Genomic DNA, 16,673 nt, shown 5'->3' with positions numbered 1-16,673 from the left:
CAGGACTGATTAACAGAGCTTCTTGTCTAGTTTGGCTGCTTTCTACAGGTAACAATTTTGTTTTTCCTTTGAAATCTTTGAGTTGAGGGTATACCACACTGATACCAACTGGGTTGTTTACTAAATTACTGAACTTTATTTGAGATTTTCAGATTTACACAGGAGAGAAATTTATTGTGTAATCGCTAGGGGATTTCCTGCAGCAGCCAACAACCACCAAGCCTGTTTAACATCAAAAGCAAATCATGCTTGGTTGAAAGTCAGCTATGAGACCAGTTCTTAGTGCAGTCTTGATTTTATGATGTAGAAGAGGCACCTGGTAGATGTTCAAGTCAAATGAATGTCCTTAATTTTTTTAGACGGTTTGTGTCATGGCACATCCTTTGCTTTGACTTGGGAGATTTGGTGTGCTCATTGCTACGATACTTTAGGTGCCTCTCATGCAGCGTTTATATGTCCTCCCTTGCTCCTCGGGCCTCGATCCTCACTGATCTACATAAAGAATGATGGGGCGGCAACAATGGGATAGTCTATCCCTTCCTCTATCTTTCTTTATGTAGATCAGTGAGGATCGAGGCCCGAGGAGCGGGGGAGGACGTATAAACCCTGCATGAGAGGCACCCTGTGGCATCCTGTTAAGACAGGCAGGGATGCTAAAGAACTTCAACTGCACAACCAGGATAGTCAGCAGAAACTCTTTTTCAGGCCTTACCCAGTAGATGGCGCTGAAGTCTGCTTATTTCTATATAGCAATGTGTATCACTTTCGGGCCCTCAAAAATCTTACAAATATCAGAGAAAATATTCAGAGATTTCACTTTTTCTTTTTTACAATGTGTAATTTATTTGCGACTGCCACACAGTAGTCAACACTTCAATTATGTGGAATCCATAAATTTCCCAATAGTATATTGACAGGAAAGGAACGATTCTAAAATTCACAGCAACTCATTCACCACGTCACTGATACCTATTGAGCGTGTAAGAAAACAAAAACAAAAACAAAAAAGCTGGTATTGGATACTCACATTTGTTAACGATCACTATTACTTTGTCTTGCAAGGCGCAAAAGGATGCACTCAAGGTGGCATAAAAGCAGACGGGCAAAGGCATCACAAAGAAACGACTGAACCACAGGAAATGAAGCAAGACCAGTCAGTCTAAAATACTACATAGGCTTTAATGCACCTCGTTACTGAGCCGTGCACTAGGTGTTAACACAGTGTAAGGTAATACAGCCAAGCTCCAGTGGTCAAATCTCGCTGCTCAACATTTCAACTATCCTGATTGTATTTCCGCGTTAAGAGTTGTATAGCTCACAGTGATGCACAAGTTGAACCGTGATACTGAGTAAATGCTGTCCAAAGGATGAAGAGCTGAGCAAGGTTGGTCTGACACCCCAACAGCTCATGGAAAAAAGGAAAAACGCGCGCGCACGCACACACACACACATACACACATGCACACACACACATACAAGAAAAACAAACAAGCAAAAAAAACCCACAAAATATAAAAATGCATTTCTATTGAGTAATGGTCTAGAAAGACAGGAGTAATCATTGTTGTACTGGTATACATCATACATTTATTAGTGAACAACCCTCTCAAATCAGCCACAACAATTAAAAAAAATATGATTGCACTACTCGGTAAAGCAGAACTAGCAACTTTCATTTAAAAAAAGTACAAATCTTAAAAATTTCAATCAGTATACAGATGTATATATAATACACTATAACTAGTTATATGTTAAATGCTACAAACAATATGATTCCAATGGAATGAAAAAATTATAGCATTAAGAACCATTTTCCTATATATAATATATATATTAGCTTTTTTATTTTTTTTTCTTCCAAATACAAACATGGCAAAAATGAGGTAACTGTAAATGTGCAAGTACCAAAGCAAAATATCTTCCTAACACAGAACACATGCCCCTGGCCTGGTTGGCGGGTGGGTAGTCTGGAGTTCAGGCGAGGACCCCTAGAGGCCAGGGGGAGTATAAGAACAGTAAACAATCCACTATCCCACCACAGCAAAATCATTGGTAAACAATCAGTGGCATCTACTGAGCAATCAATAAATCACAAATCCTAAATAATATGTCAGCTGCTTATTGGAACACAATTTTGCACCACAAAAGCTGTGAGATTATTTATTAATTGGATCACAGAAAGACTACAAGATTCTATTTTTTTTTTTTTTTTTTTTTTTTTAAACCCTTTTGATATTTTGTATATCGTTAAATGATTTTGGTGAGGACTTAAGGGAATTTGGGATTTGTGAAGAAAACAAAGCCAAAAGGAGTGGGACATTAAAAACAAAGACAATGTTTAGCATAAACAGCAAAAACAAAGGAGATCCCTTAAACTGTAGTGGTCAAGTTTGTTGAATTGTATTTCTTAAAGTGTAACAATAGGGTTTGAACATTACAATAGGTAAGGGCAACAGACCTTTTTTTGCTATTTTTCTTTTAATAGTAGCAGTAGTAGCAATAGTAGTTGCTCTCAAACAAGTTTGGTGGAAGCCTGACACCCAGACAATACATAACTTGATCATTTTAAGGCAGATGTACTTGATCTGATCACCTGGGCAGTAAAAGTTGTTGATTATTTTTCTTCTTCTTCTAATAAGGACACCTTTACATAGGTTGCACTGACAACAGAGGTGCAAAATAAAAGACAATACTAAGAACACAAGAAAACAAAACAAAAAAAGAACAAGGAAAAAAAAATAACATTAAGGTAACAGGAACCCCCCACCATTTTTTGACCCCTCTGGTGACCATTGCTGACCATTTTTAAGGGTGGGGTTGACACAGCATGCTGCTTGGAGTACATGAGCTTCATGGTAGACTATTGCATTCCCTTAAGTGAAAGTAGCAACATACCTAAAATAGAACATCTAGCACCTTGTCACTATATGGCTTTCGATTATCTAGTTTTCAGGCGTGTATTTCAGTCACTGAGGCAACAAACGTAAGCATAAATGTGGTACAGAAGAAACAATGTGTTCAAACCAGCTCTATCCCCCAGAATCTGAAGAGCTCCATTTCTATTTTCCCCCTCCCATTGTTGTTCTTGTTTTTCTTCTCTTTTTTAAAATCTTTTTTTTCTCTTTTATGCTTTTTTTTTTTTTTTTGGTAACAAAGAATTAGCGCAATAAAATCTTGTAGTCATTCAGTTCTATTACAAATGTGTGCAGTACAATGCATGGCAGTAATTAGCTGAGCAGATAGTCCCCAACCCCGATTAACCCAAAGCCAACTAGAGCTAGCAAAAACCGATGGGGACCTGGTCAGACATGCATGCATATGGTGCACAATTAAATACGTCCCCGCCCCATTTCTAGATATCTTCCACTGAAAATACACACTTGTTCTAGGTTTTTTTTTTGTAATTTTCTTAAATCATGCAAACACCTTTAGAATATTTCTTGGAAGTGGTTTAGGTAGGATAGTGTGCACAGTGGCACAAAAATGGGAGCAACAACCGCTATGTATGTGTCGTTCAAGTACAAGAACATGGAAAGGAAATGTATAACAGGTTTGGAGTAACATACACTGATGATTGGTTGCAAGTGACACAATGCCTCTTTTCTCTCTACATTATATCTCCTTTTCTTTTTTCTCTAGCATGCCTGTCTTTATATGGTGTAATATCCACTACTACCAGCAAAAATTAAGTATTAGTTGTTGATTACATTAAAAATACATATGGCCTGAGGAAAACAACCAACAAAATTCAAATACATCCCCATGGCATCATTCCCATTTTAACGTGACTGTTTTCCTTATTCTTAGTTACCGAGAGGCCCTGAGTGATTTCTCTTTTAAACTTAAAATATATGCCAGTGAACATATGTGTGTGTGTGTGTGTGTATATATATATATTTATATAGATAGATATATATATAGATCAGATTAAGTAATCAAAACTGGGTTAAACTCATTACAATGGCTTCTTTTTAATATTGTTTTCTTTAGCTGGCACACATTTGCCAGAAACGTTTTAAAACATGGCAAGGTCCTTGTCTCGCCCCACCCCCCACCCCCCGCAAAAAAAAAAATAAAGAAAAAAGGAAACACACAACTCATGTCCCCCATCATATGGGCTCTATCTGCTACTCAGTGCTTTTCACGGGTAGGAATATTAGTTCTGTAACCACAGACCAATTTCGGAAAGAACACCCCACCCCCACCCCCACCCCCACCCCCTCCCATTTCATATCCCCAACAACCGGATACCATTTTGGAAGTTTAAGTAGAGTGAATTGAACACATTACAGTGCATTACTTGTAAGACCCAACTTGAAGGATGCCGTTTAAATCCCTTCCTGATCATGGAAACTACCGACAGTCAACTGGCACGCAGGAGAAGTGTCAATTACATTAACAGGGTATTTTAAAACATTCTTTTGTCTTCAAAACAAGACGATAACTTTTAAACCTTTCACACTGAAGCTATGCATACAATGCTTTTTTTTTTTTTTACCTTTTACATCACTTTACACCATTAACATGGCCTGAGACCCGACAGCGTCGCCAAAATATAACACACACATACACATACCATGTTAGTACTCTGACCTTGTCCTTCAAATGTTATCTAAGTTAAAACCAATAAATAACACCATTTAAAAACTGTATACTCTTAAAACAAGTGGAACTGACAAAGTATATATATATATTTTTTTTTAAGATTAGTAATAGGTTTGTGCTTGTCAAGGTCGTAAGAAGGCAGAGCTGAAATCTTGAGTATATTGAATATTTGGCTCAAAACAAGGAAAAAGCCTGGTCTTCCGCAAACAGGAAGAAAATGTCCCATTCAAACACTCACTGCACATATTGCTTTCTGCAAAAGGGCGTCGACCTCTCCAGTGTCAGCTTTGAATGTCAGATGTTACTTTAACGCTTCTTTTCTTTTTTTTTTTTCTCTCTCACTCCCCAGCTCTACCACAAATGCAGAGGTGCAATCAAATGACAAGATATATGCCATCCAAGACTCGAGGGCCCCTCTGCTTTAAGATAGCATTTGTCTTTTTTTCTCTCTTTTTTTTTAGTTTGATTACTTCTTCCTCTTTGTTTTACTGGTGTCTAATTGTTAGCATGTGTTGGAAATTTCTCGATTAAAATATTGCTAGTCTAAAAAGGAGTCCATGCAAAAATCCTCTTCCAGGCATTCTCTCCGGGCTGTCTAGGGCCCCTCTCTTTTCTTTTGCTTTCTTTTTTTTTCTGAAGTGACAGCTTGTGGGTGTTTTGGGAGAAGGGCGCACCGCGTTGCACCATGCGCTTTGTGACCGTGGAGGGAGTGGGCTGAACGTGGAGGGCGTGGGGACATGGTGTGGTGGCTTGTGCAGTGAGGCCAGATGAGCAATGGCAAGAGGCTGGCAGCCCCCCCCCTCCCTCCCCCGCCCACCCCTCACGCCGTGAGTCTGTGCCAGACGGGGTGTGCCCGATGCCAGAGCAGCGATGGTTAAAACACTCCATGTCATTGTCCCGCAACCTCGCGCCACCCTCCCCACCCACCCCCAAATGCCTCCCCCTGCATAAGGGGAAGCTCCTAAACCCTTTTCAGGTCCATGTGAGCAAGTGGAAAATGTTGGGAAGGGGTCAGGGTTTCCAACCAGGTGCATGTCCATCGTTTGCAGTCATATTTCGCATTGGATCTTTTTTTTTTCTTCTTTTTTTTTTCTCCTTGTACATCAGGCGTTAAAAGATTCTGAACGTTTAACCACTGCAAGTCATACTTTCACAATAGCATTCGCAGGTGAAAATAAAGTTTTAAAACTAAAAATTGGATAGCGATATTGAAATTGTCGATACATTATTGCAAAAAACGTACATTATTTAACAAGTCACTTTGCCCATCACCTACACAAACATGCATCTATGGCGGTCAAACGGTTTCTTTTGAACCAGTGGAATGGCCCATTGACTTCAACCAACCAACTGTTTAAGCCTTCCCTGCTCGGCTGATTGCACTATCTGCATATCCAACCATCCCCTCATCCCAGTCTTATAACTGCCTCTCGCTGCTGACCTTATAGTAGCGCCTTATGTGAAGAAAAAGCCAGAATAGCTAGAGAACATTCCATTAACAAAAAAAAAAAGAAAAAAGAAAATAAGAAAAATGGCAACTCATCACATACATGTTAAATCTTTGGAATCTGCAAAATACGAGGGCAGAAAAGCAAAAAGGGAACTGGGAAAGGAGAGATTAAAAATTCCATAACTATTGGTGGCTATAGTAGGCAGTAGCGTTGATGAAACTCACACGACGATGCACAGCAGAGGTCAAACACGTTCCATACAAAATCCAAGATTGCTTATTGGTTGAGGTGGGGGAGGGGGAGGGATGTTGGTATCGGTTTGGCTGGAGAGCACAGGTTAGGTGGCAGGTCATCCCCAGTCACAGACTCCAGTTGTGTTTTGTCATTTTGTTGGATTTTTTTTGTTCTTCTTCGTCCTGTGTTTTTTTTTGTGCTGTTTCTCCAATGCAGGACTTGGAGCTGGCTCAATCGACGTCCCGGTGAGCCTCAGAGGCATCGGCTCGACAGATTGGACACGTGCGATTGGTCTGCAACATACAGGGACGAACGCATTTACAAACACCCTAAAGTAATGACAGGCCATGCGTGAGAGACTAACAAAGACAACATGGACAAAAGAGCAGAGGAACTTACCTTTAACCATTTGTCCACACACTTAGCATGAAACTCGTGGTTACAGGGTAGTACTCGGAGTAGCTGCCTTGACTCAAAATCGCTAAAGCATACAACACACCTGTTGGGGGGGGGGGGGGGGGGTAATATAAACATACTTATGTTAATGTTGGTCATCAACAAGCAGGACGCAGAACATCATGCATCATAGAGCAGTGCTTACAGAGTTTGTTCAGATTGGTGGTTCTCAGGATTGAACCGGTAGGACGGAAGCTGTTCTATGTCGGCTTTAGTGAGTCCTCGCGGTTTGGCCTCGCCAAGTCTCTCGGCCAAATTGAGCAATGCCTGAGAAGAATTCAAAGTACAATTTTTACAATGTGGCCACCTCAAAAACATAGGAATCATCTTCTATGCCTAAAAACAAAACAAAAAAGTTGGACATAAGGATTTAAAATCTTCTTAAAAATCAACCAAACCATTACCTCATAGTTCTCCATCTCTACATCATCCACATCCAAGTCCAGACTTATGGCTGGGCCCACTGCAGTTGGAGGCACTGGAAGCATTGAGCTGCAACACACACATCCACCTCAACCACCTTTCCAATCCCATGAGGCTAGCAACAGGAACTTTCTGACCTTTTCATAAACTGCCCATCTTTGAATCCTTCATGTTAAATGGCGCATTACGAATTAAGCATTGCCAAAAAGCTTAAGGACACACAAAAACCAACACTGGCTAAACATCTGGACAAAATACACCCAAAATGAGGTCCATGAAAAGTTATTGTGAACTGAACAGATAGGATGGCACTTACAGGAAATAAGGTAAGAATCCAGGGTAGTAGGGGGGTGGTGGAGGTGGCGGGGGCAAAGGCTGCTGTAACCTGTATCTCTGTCCATTGACACGCCTTGGCAGGACATGGGGATATGGCTACAGCAAACAAAAGCAGAGACACACAATGTAACCAGAATACATTAGATGCCACAATAACCAATAACAGTCCGACTACAATAATCCAGTCTGGGAACAGGAGAGGGGTCTGGGTTACTTACCACTCCAAAGGGCAGTTCCTGGTGAAGCGGCTCTTGAGGAAGGTACTGCAGGGGCATTGAGGGAGGCATTGCTGGTGGATGATGTGCAGGAGGATAGGAGAAGGTCCCCAATGGGTGCTGGTCCCCTCTTAGGTCAACTTCATTTTCTACCCTCTGCAGAGGCTATGCAAGAAGACACACTTTAGCTCATAGCTAAAAACGGACCTCGAGAAGGGTTTAGACTCACTATTACTACTATGTGATATCCCAACCATCATATAAAACAAGCATCATACAATCAGACTGCCGAATAGACAAACATGGCTCATTGGTCAATCACTGGGATCATTTAGTAGGATATCTTTCAATCAAAACAAATCCTTGACTTCAATGTAAAACTTCAACCAAAGTTATGACCGCCCTCCAACTCCCCCCAAAAAAGGGCTAGTCAAAGAGGCACTCACCATGCGCGGATGCTGAGGCTGCAAGGGAACAAACTGGCTCAGAGGAGCAAGGTGTGGTGGCTGGTGTGGGGGCACAGGTGGAGAGGGATGCAGTATAAAATGCTCACTGGAGATGAGTGGCGGGAAGGCTTGGTAAGACACTGGCAAATGCTGCATTGTACATGCTTGGATTAGCTGTGGAAGACATAAAACACACAGGAATACAAACAATGAAGATAAGTGATACAATTGTAGAGCATTATTTAGCTTGAGATATCTATTACTTTTCCTGAAGTGGTGCAAGAATGGTCTACTGGGGTCCTGTCAGCATATTTTGACATTTTACACAGTTTTGTATCAATTTAGTCTGGAACCAACTAGACCACAACATTCTAAACAGTTTCCTCCCTAGAAAATATTAAGGTGGTATCTCACCCATACGCCTTACAAGTGAAAGTTACAGATAATTTAAATGCTTACTTGAATGAGCACATAAATTACATTCCACACACCGTCAACAGTTTGATCATGTACTAACACAAACATGACACAGGGAGTGGATATGTTGACAGCACAAATGCAATGGCTCAAGCAGACAACACGACTTGTGTACCATTTTGACATACTACTCTTCCGTCAGTCTCTCCTAAGCGTCTAATTCTCAGTGCATACACAACCTGGACCATTTCAATTAGATGCTACAAGTGAATGTTGACTAAATGTCTGAGCTACTCAGCTAACAAGTGTCTACATACTCTTAATGGGAGGAACCTGAACAGAAGCAGTTTAATGGCTTTAATTGAAGCTGGGTGAGTGCAAAATGACATCTGATCTGCATTACAAAAGAAAACACAACAGAGAAGGGAAGGCTTGATGGTTGTCTACAACAAAAACACTGACACAGAATAAAGCTGGAGTGGTATGGGATCATAAGGTGTACACTACACAAACTTCGCTGACAATCCAGCTCTTCCTTTTCAAACTCACAGGAGGAGGAAGGCAGCAGAGCAGAGAGAGCTGTCCGCTGAACATTACCGAGCATGCTGGGAGCTGCTGAGTGTTGCACCCTGGGATAGGTTGCCCGGTGTGGATAGGAAAACCGTGGGTCGTCACCGTGGTAACTGTGTAAGATATTGGGACTGATCCTTGGTGCATCTTGAAGAGGAGAGATACAGAAAATACCATTTCAACAAAATGAACGCAATGAACATGACCTTGACCCCCTGCGCAGAGGAGGCCGTGCCACAAGGACTTGTCCTAGTTCTGTGGCTCCCACAGAGCCTCCTACCTGCTCGTGAAGATCCACCATGATGGGACTCTGCTGAGGAGGGTGCGTGGCAGGGTGGAGCATACGTGGCGGTGCGCTGGTATGGCTGTACTGTCTAGACTCATCTAAAGGAATCTGCTGCTGCTGCTGCGGCGGCTGCTGCGAGAAGAGCGAGTGGTGGAAGTTCTCATCTTGGTGTAGGGAGCCGTGCAGTACAGGCCGATCTCGTTGACCCCACTGTCGTCGTAATGGAGGGCTACATCAGGACAAATCATACATGACTTAGTGGCCATGAACAGAGCCATTCCAGAAATCCTTAGGAGTAGGTGATTTACATCAGACTGAAAGGGCTCTAAGGTCCGAAGCACTCTGTGCTAAAGTCTTCAGTGGGCTTCCACAAAAGCTCTTACTCACCTTCTCCTGAGATGAACAGGGGTGTTGCAGGGCTCCCCAAGGAACCTCCTTTGATTTAAGGGGGCAGGTGGTGGCCGCCTATTCACTGCTATTTCCCATGGTCGCATTTGTGACGTCGTGGGGACGAGTCACACTCAGGAAGAGGGGGACCTTCAGTGCTGGAGGCACTTGTGTCGTGCTGCTTTGGATTGTCTTCACTCTGATAAAAACAAGAGACAGTTGACACAATCTTCAATTGAATTGCTTTCTCAAAATTAACACAATGTTTGTCACAACCCTTCAAATACACATAATGTACTGTAATTAAAAGGTGTTTGTTTGTTTGTTTGTTTGAATAAAAAACTTTGATGAAATGGATGAATGAAATGTCCATTTTATTTCATTAAGAATTGTAATTACACTGTAATTACTTTCAGTTTAAAGGTTTTCACCAGAAATGTATATCATCAAACCAGTGGACACTTGACCAGACAAGTATGCCATTGTTAAGTCACCGTATTTCCCAAATTCCCTACACAGCTATGCAAATTAACCAAACGGGCACACCTAATCACACGGATAATAAACAGTTTTAAAAAATCTCGCCACACGATTTGTCGGCATATTTGGTTCAACAACGAGAACTGAAAACATTTTATCCGGTTACCCTGACAAAACACAAAGGACTGTGCAGTGCAGAGTGGGAGTACTGCAACTTTAACAACAAAGCAAGGAAAGCCATGTGCTCAGAGGGAGAAACAAAGCAATAACAAAGAGTCGACATGAAATGGAGTCCAATAACCAATCTAGCTGCAATTCATCACTCAAATTTCAATACTTCTAGAAAACCAGACGAATATTAATGCTTCGTCCATCAAACGACTAATATGTATATAAAGATAACATTACATAAAGCTACTTGGCTAAGCTGCTGTAATCTGGTCGGCTAAGTTAGCCTGATAGCTTCTCCTAGCTAATGTTGGTGTGAGCTTCAACAAAGACTTAGCCATCTGGCTAATATTGGCTATCAACATCGAACAACTTAGCATACAAAGCTTCCCAAGTTATGTAAAGATGTGGTCTATGTAACTGCAGTAAGCAAGCGTTAGTATTCGGCAATCAACAACAAAAAATAGTTGAAGAAACTCTAAGGTCATCTCTTACACCCATATCGCTAACGTTAACTTGTAACGTTTGAAGTGCAAACAACTTTAGCTCACTGGCTAAGATAACAATTCCTTTCTATCCAGACCGTGGATAGAAACATATGATGACACATGACAAACATGCATTGCATGTATTATATGGCCATAACGTAAATGTTAAAATTAAACCTACATTTAACGTCAGCGTTAGCAGCTAGCTAGCCGACGTTTACCAAGCTAGAACTACAAACACTAATCTCTATCTTGCTAAGCAAGCAGGAAATGCATACATTCCCTCGAGTTATTAAATGGTATCATGAGGGATACAGACGTTGAAGGATTTACCCCAGTCACTTGGTACCGATAAACTTACTGTAACGTTAGCGACATTACAATTCACTGACGCTAACGGTCTTGTTACATGCACTTTCTTAGGCCAGCACTGGCAAACGTTAACGTTAATTTACATGACTGCACATGCACGCATGTTAACGTTATGCGACAGAAGTGGCAAAATAGCTGGCAAGGCAGCTTTAGCTAACGGTAATCAATGCAAACCGTAAACAGTGCACCGTGCAATGGTATAATGTTGATGATAACGCCAGCTAGTTAACGCTAAGCTAACTAACCTTAGCTAGAGTGTTAGCCGTTTGGTAGCCGCTAGTCGTCTGTGTACTCGTTGCCATTAGCAAGTTAAGTTGCTAGTTAAATAATACCTAATGTTAGTCGATACTCCGGTGTTTCTTCAATCGTGGAGTTGATATGAGTTCATTGGAAGCCTAAATGTGAACGATAGCTGTTGCTTGTTGATCTTGATGTGGAGAAGTCCAACAGACACAAACAATGGCTTGCTTGCTATGGTTTGCGAAATGTCTTTATCGCACAGCCATCCATATCGCACCAAATTAATATTTTAGATACGTTTCTTGCTAAACGAAGTAACTGCTCCGTTTGCTTTAACATTCTAAGAAATATTTAATTCACAACATTCCTTGGCGCGTGTTTCATTTCATGTCTTGTTGGGAATAGATGAGTAGACTACGACCAGTGTTGCCAGGTCACGTGAGCAAAAACAAGCAGCAGGTCCTTGAAACAAGCCCTAAAGAAGCGACCCAAGTAGCATCCCCTCCCCGAACATCTGACGTTAAATTTCTAGGGCGGTCATATTAGAGGAGCCTGTAGTTACCGCGTAGAGTCGACGCAGAAGCATAGGTTTAAAATGCCCTTTGTGTACGTGTAGACTTTGCCTGGATTCTACGCAGAAACAACAAACACGAAGCAAGCCCAAAAGAAGCGACCACGTAAAATACACGCCCCCAAAACCGCAACCCGCGACTTCACCGAAAAACAAGCCCAAGTCGCTTATAATAAGCGGACTCTGGCAACACTGACTACGACAACACCACGCCTTCGTCTCTGAACTCGCTACGCAAGTGCCTCGAAGGACCAATCAAACGGATTCGACATGTAGCCATAAAAACAGCATTGGATAGATTGTATCCGATTTTGGAATTCTAGGCTACTGTATCTCCTACTTAACATTTTGTTGGTTACATTCCTTGACATAATCTAATAGCAATATTGTGCAGTCAGAAGTAGGCTATAATGCACGCATAGCGTTAACTGATTATATAGGCTATTTTCAATGTTCGTCACGAATTAAATAGCCTACAAAACAACTATTTCACACAAGATTCCGTCATAGACCACTTGGAGGCGCAAACAATATTGATTTGATCAGTTTGGTAACAGGCACCATACTTTGGATAGACAATAACATCAGCCTGTATCAGGAGTGAACACACATGGGTGGCTGTAAAAACGGTGTGTTCATTAAACAAATAAACATGACAATAATACTTTCATTATCTTTGAGCCAGCTCCTTTATGTGAGCTCAATTGCGATGCAGCTTGTTTGCACTTTCAACAACATGGCATAGCTAACCGTTACCGCCCACAATGTTTGTGTAACAAAAATTGAGATGGAACGAGATTACTTATTCTCATGTGAACGCATGTTGGCTAGGCCATCAGCAAGCGTATTAGTTGGGTGCAGTTAGGCCTTTCTATAGCCTACAGTGTGATGACTAAAATCATCTTGAAGTGATGATGTAAAAGTTCATGACAATGTTGAACATTGGCACGGGCTATGCTCAAGACAAGACAACAGTCTGCAGGTCTAAAAAGCCAGGTGTAGGCCTGACTCTTGGAACATGCGCGATGTGGAAAACAGCACTAACTCAGGTGGTGTAGTCTCATATGGGTTCGGCTCACCGAACCTGGCAGGCTGTAGAATCCTGGTGGTCTAAGCCCATTTCCAGTTAACACGTTCCACATACGGCAGGCCTAACATCGAAACTGGTAAATAGGTTACATTCTCACAGATATAACATATCTCATTGGAACACAACAAAAAGCACCTCAGAACAATAATAGGCCAACCCATTTTCACAATCGCAAAAGCAAACGACCAGACGGGTCAACAGGCTAACGCAAAGACTAAACTATAACCGACTCTGAATAATTGTATTTGAGTAGACTTGCCTAGACGCTGGACTTCTTTCTGACCGAGGAGACATTTTCAGCGCTATTTTAGAAACTTACGGGAAATGCATGAGGATAGAAACGGAAGGTTAACATATTGCATTCAGTTTAAGTATTCTATTAAATGCTACAACGCGAACAACCGGGAACAGACGATGCATTTCCCGAACATGCGCATATTCCATGCCCTCGCTGATTTGGCTGTTAACTCATCTCATTAGAGAAGATGTGACATAGCCTAGCCTGTTACGTAAGACTTGCAGCAAAACGAAGAGCTGCCAAAGAGATGATATATAGTTTGGTACAAAATATCACTCAAACTATTGCAATTTCAAGAAAGCCCCAAGCTCAACGACATGTTGGGCCCTATCTGCGGTTTTAAAAAATAGTTAATGAAGACAGGTAATATTGAGTAGAGCTGCTAGGCCTGTGAATATCATATCAGGCCCGTCACCCAAGTGTAAATATGACTGCAAATTATATTTTTTCAGTCCCAATAGATCTGCTTCTTTTATTATTTGCATGGCAAAGTATTCTATTAATCCTGGGTGGTTTTACATATCATAAATGAGGCCTTTTCAGTTGCCACACTGCAGAGAAAATATTGTTGCATACTCTGCCACTGGTGAGACGGAAGAGAAAAAATGTTTGTAAATTGTGGTTAATTCTAGGCCTACCTACATATAGGCCGTCTGTCTGCACGGGACATTAACATAAACTAATGGGGAACTATATGCAGTGTCAGAGAAGAGCGAGTTTCCCATACACTAAGCTGAATGTAAACATTACAACATAGCTAGTTAGCAAGCAGCAAAACAAGGAGGGGCTCAAGGCTAGGGGGAAAAGACAAACAGAGAAGCAAACGCCAACCATGGAAAACGAGAAATCAAGTGTGCAGTCCAAAACTGCTCTGAGAAAGGAACAGCGTTCATAACGTCAATAATGTCCAAATAATTACCTGATTGTTAATTTGCAAGCATTTGAATCACTGTTAATACTCCTTGTAATCCTTCACATCTCTTTCATATATTCGGTGCAGCATTATCTTTAGCTGTTCCTGTAAATGGAACATTCCGTGGATTTCACCACTATTGCAGAAAAAGGTACAAACATCGTCGCATAATCGAAAAACTGAGTGATTTTGATCTTTTATGGACAATATAGTGCCACAGAAAGCTATTGGCCGTAATAGAAAGTTTACATTAAACATTGACAATAGACAAGTCCAACTCATATTGTTCCAGAGTTTGAATAGTTTTGTAATATACCCCTTACCAAAACGTTAAGCAGGGCGCTCTCCATTACATGTAGTTTTACCGTAATACCGTTATTACAAGGTACCCATTGATTTCCTCAATGTCATGTGTCGGTTATCAAGATCACTGGAAAGTGGACAGGTCAGTAGTCAGAAAAACCTTGGAGAGAAAAAATGTATTTCAAACCGCCATGCGCTTCAAATTTCCCCCATTATTTGACAGAGAAATGCTCGGGATTTTTTCTTCTTCAATCGACCGCTTTTCTCCTCGTTTAGCCTACACTTAGGGAGAGCGTAGGTTCATCCATTCATCCACCCAGCCTATGATCCACCCGGTGGCGTTATTTATTTATTTATTTATTTTAAGACGGTTTTAGCCATAGCTTTGGTCATTTGCAATGTTAATTCTATTCACGAACTATCCATCATTGTCTGATAGCTAACATTTAACACAATGACATGATGACTTGATGACTTCTATTTCCCTGGGAAAGTTGTTTCTGTCAGACAAGAAAATCAATCGAAAGACAGACCATATGTCGAGGATCTGTTTTACAAATGTATGGGATATAAATTATATGGCTTAGCCTAGCCTATTTGTTCTATTTGACACAATTAGTGCTACAGTATTTCGTTTTGGTTTGTTCTTTTGGGGAAAAGTCACCTATTTGCAAGCTGATATTGAAACATTTTTGAGAGGCATTTTGAAAGTCTTCACTCCCAGTGCCCAGTTGGCACCCCCGATAAAAACAACAACAACAAAAAAAGAGGAATTAAAAATAATCTTTTAGCCTACCAATAGGCCTATAGGCTATCTTATGAGGAATATGAGGCATATTTCCACTTTGAAGGGAAGAAAGAGATTTACTCTGAACCCTATGATACACTTAGGCCTACACAAATAGGCCTACATAAATCTTGAATTTCCCCTTGGTGATCAATCAAGTATCTATCTATCTATCTATCTATCTATCTATCTATCTATCCATCATAATGATACATTATCCCTTTGTCAATAAAACAGCTGGTAGGATAGTCATATCTGATAACATCTCATAAAGTTGGAGAAGGAAAATGTGGGATTTAAGACCATTCCTTACAGAATCTCTTCAGATCATCCAGGTAGGCCTAAGGCCTAGTTTATTTTAAAGATATCCGAAATATGCAATGGATCTTGTTAGATATCTGGACTGTAGCCTATAATCAGTCAGCATATAGAACATCTCCAGTATAGCCTAGCCTACTCTGGGTGTAGTAGTTTCCATAGTCTTCTTCTGTCAAGTCAATAGCCTACTTGTTTGGGACAGAGATCAGAGGGCTGTGCCCAATGTGGGACCAACGTGTTGATGTGTAAATTATCAACCTTTGCACCGTGAGCAGTTCAATAAAAATAAGGATGCAATGATATCAATTTGCATTTGTTTCATTACTTTTATAGACAAGTCATCTCCACATCTCCTTTAAAAATGTGTTTAATGATCTATAGTTGTGGATGCTTCATGGTATATTGGTAGGCTAAATGTTTTTATTTTATTTTTGTTTATTCATATGTTATGTTGTGTGCCATCAGGTATAATCGATGTTTATTGCAGAGTATCACATAATTTTCTGTTACTGGAAGGGCCATCCAGCTTGACCTTTTAGAAGGTGTATCCATTATAAAAAGTAACTCATAAACCAAAGTCGAATATGATAAGATGGTATGATAGCCGTTACGTTACATTGATTCTATTATGACTTCCATTATGACATGGCATGTTGCAGTAATGCATTGTAATGTCGTAGTGCTCTTAATGATGATTCTGACATATCATATATTATATATTATAGTTAACGGTAACACTTTACTTGACGGGTTCATTCATAACACATTCATAACAGCTGTCACGAACTGCACATGAAGCATTCATGAGTCATGACTGAT

General features: G+C 40.8%; 1 protein-coding gene across 4 annotated transcripts; it reads right to left on the bottom strand.

Annotated features, from left to right (window-relative positions):
* Nucleotides 1-5,537: 5,537 nt before the first annotated feature.
* On the bottom strand, nt 5,538-14,786 carry rnf44 (ring finger protein 44). Of its 4 annotated transcripts, XM_062524932.1 has the most exons (12): nt 14,770-14,786; nt 14,453-14,551; nt 9,827-10,025; nt 9,434-9,668; nt 9,133-9,300; nt 8,167-8,340; nt 7,724-7,885; nt 7,486-7,601; nt 7,151-7,238; nt 6,892-7,013; nt 6,690-6,789; nt 5,538-6,583 (listed from the first exon to the last, which is right to left on the bottom strand). In XM_062524932.1, exons 3-12 carry the CDS (start codon nt 9,931-9,933, stop codon nt 6,521-6,523), a joined length of 1,335 nt encoding a protein of 444 aa, XP_062380916.1. In that variant the 5' UTR covers nt 9,934-10,025; nt 14,453-14,551; nt 14,770-14,786; the 3' UTR covers nt 5,538-6,520. The 4 variants fall into 4 exon arrangements, with proteins under 4 accessions (XP_062380916.1, XP_062380915.1, XP_062380918.1 ...); XM_062524931.1 differs by lacking the exon at nt 14,770-14,786 and having other exon boundaries at nt 14,453-14,568; XM_062524934.1 differs by lacking the exon at nt 14,770-14,786 and having other exon boundaries at nt 9,181-9,300; nt 14,453-14,568.
* Nucleotides 14,787-16,673: the final 1,887 nt, after the last annotated feature.

Source organism: Sardina pilchardus, chromosome 21 (assembly GCF_963854185.1).
Source record: "Sardina pilchardus chromosome 21, fSarPil1.1, whole genome shotgun sequence".
NCBI classification, from domain to species: Eukaryota; Metazoa; Chordata; class Actinopteri; order Clupeiformes; family Clupeidae; genus Sardina; species Sardina pilchardus.
This window is presented reverse-complemented; position numbering and strand designations above follow the sequence as displayed.

Excerpts from the sequence above, each read along its gene's own strand:
- rnf44 (XM_062524932.1), bottom strand. The coding sequence starts at position 9,933 with ATGCGACCATGGGAAATAGCAGTGAATAGGCGGCCACCACCTGCCCCC. Across the intron at positions 7,886-8,166 it reads AGCCTCAGCATCCGCGCATG|CCTCTGCAGAGGGTAGAAAA; the intron begins GTGAGTGCCTCT and ends CTTCTTGCATAG. Across the intron at positions 7,239-7,485 it reads GGATTCTTACCTTATTTCCT|CTCAATGCTTCCAGTGCCTC; the intron begins GTAAGTGCCATC and ends TGTGTGTTGCAG.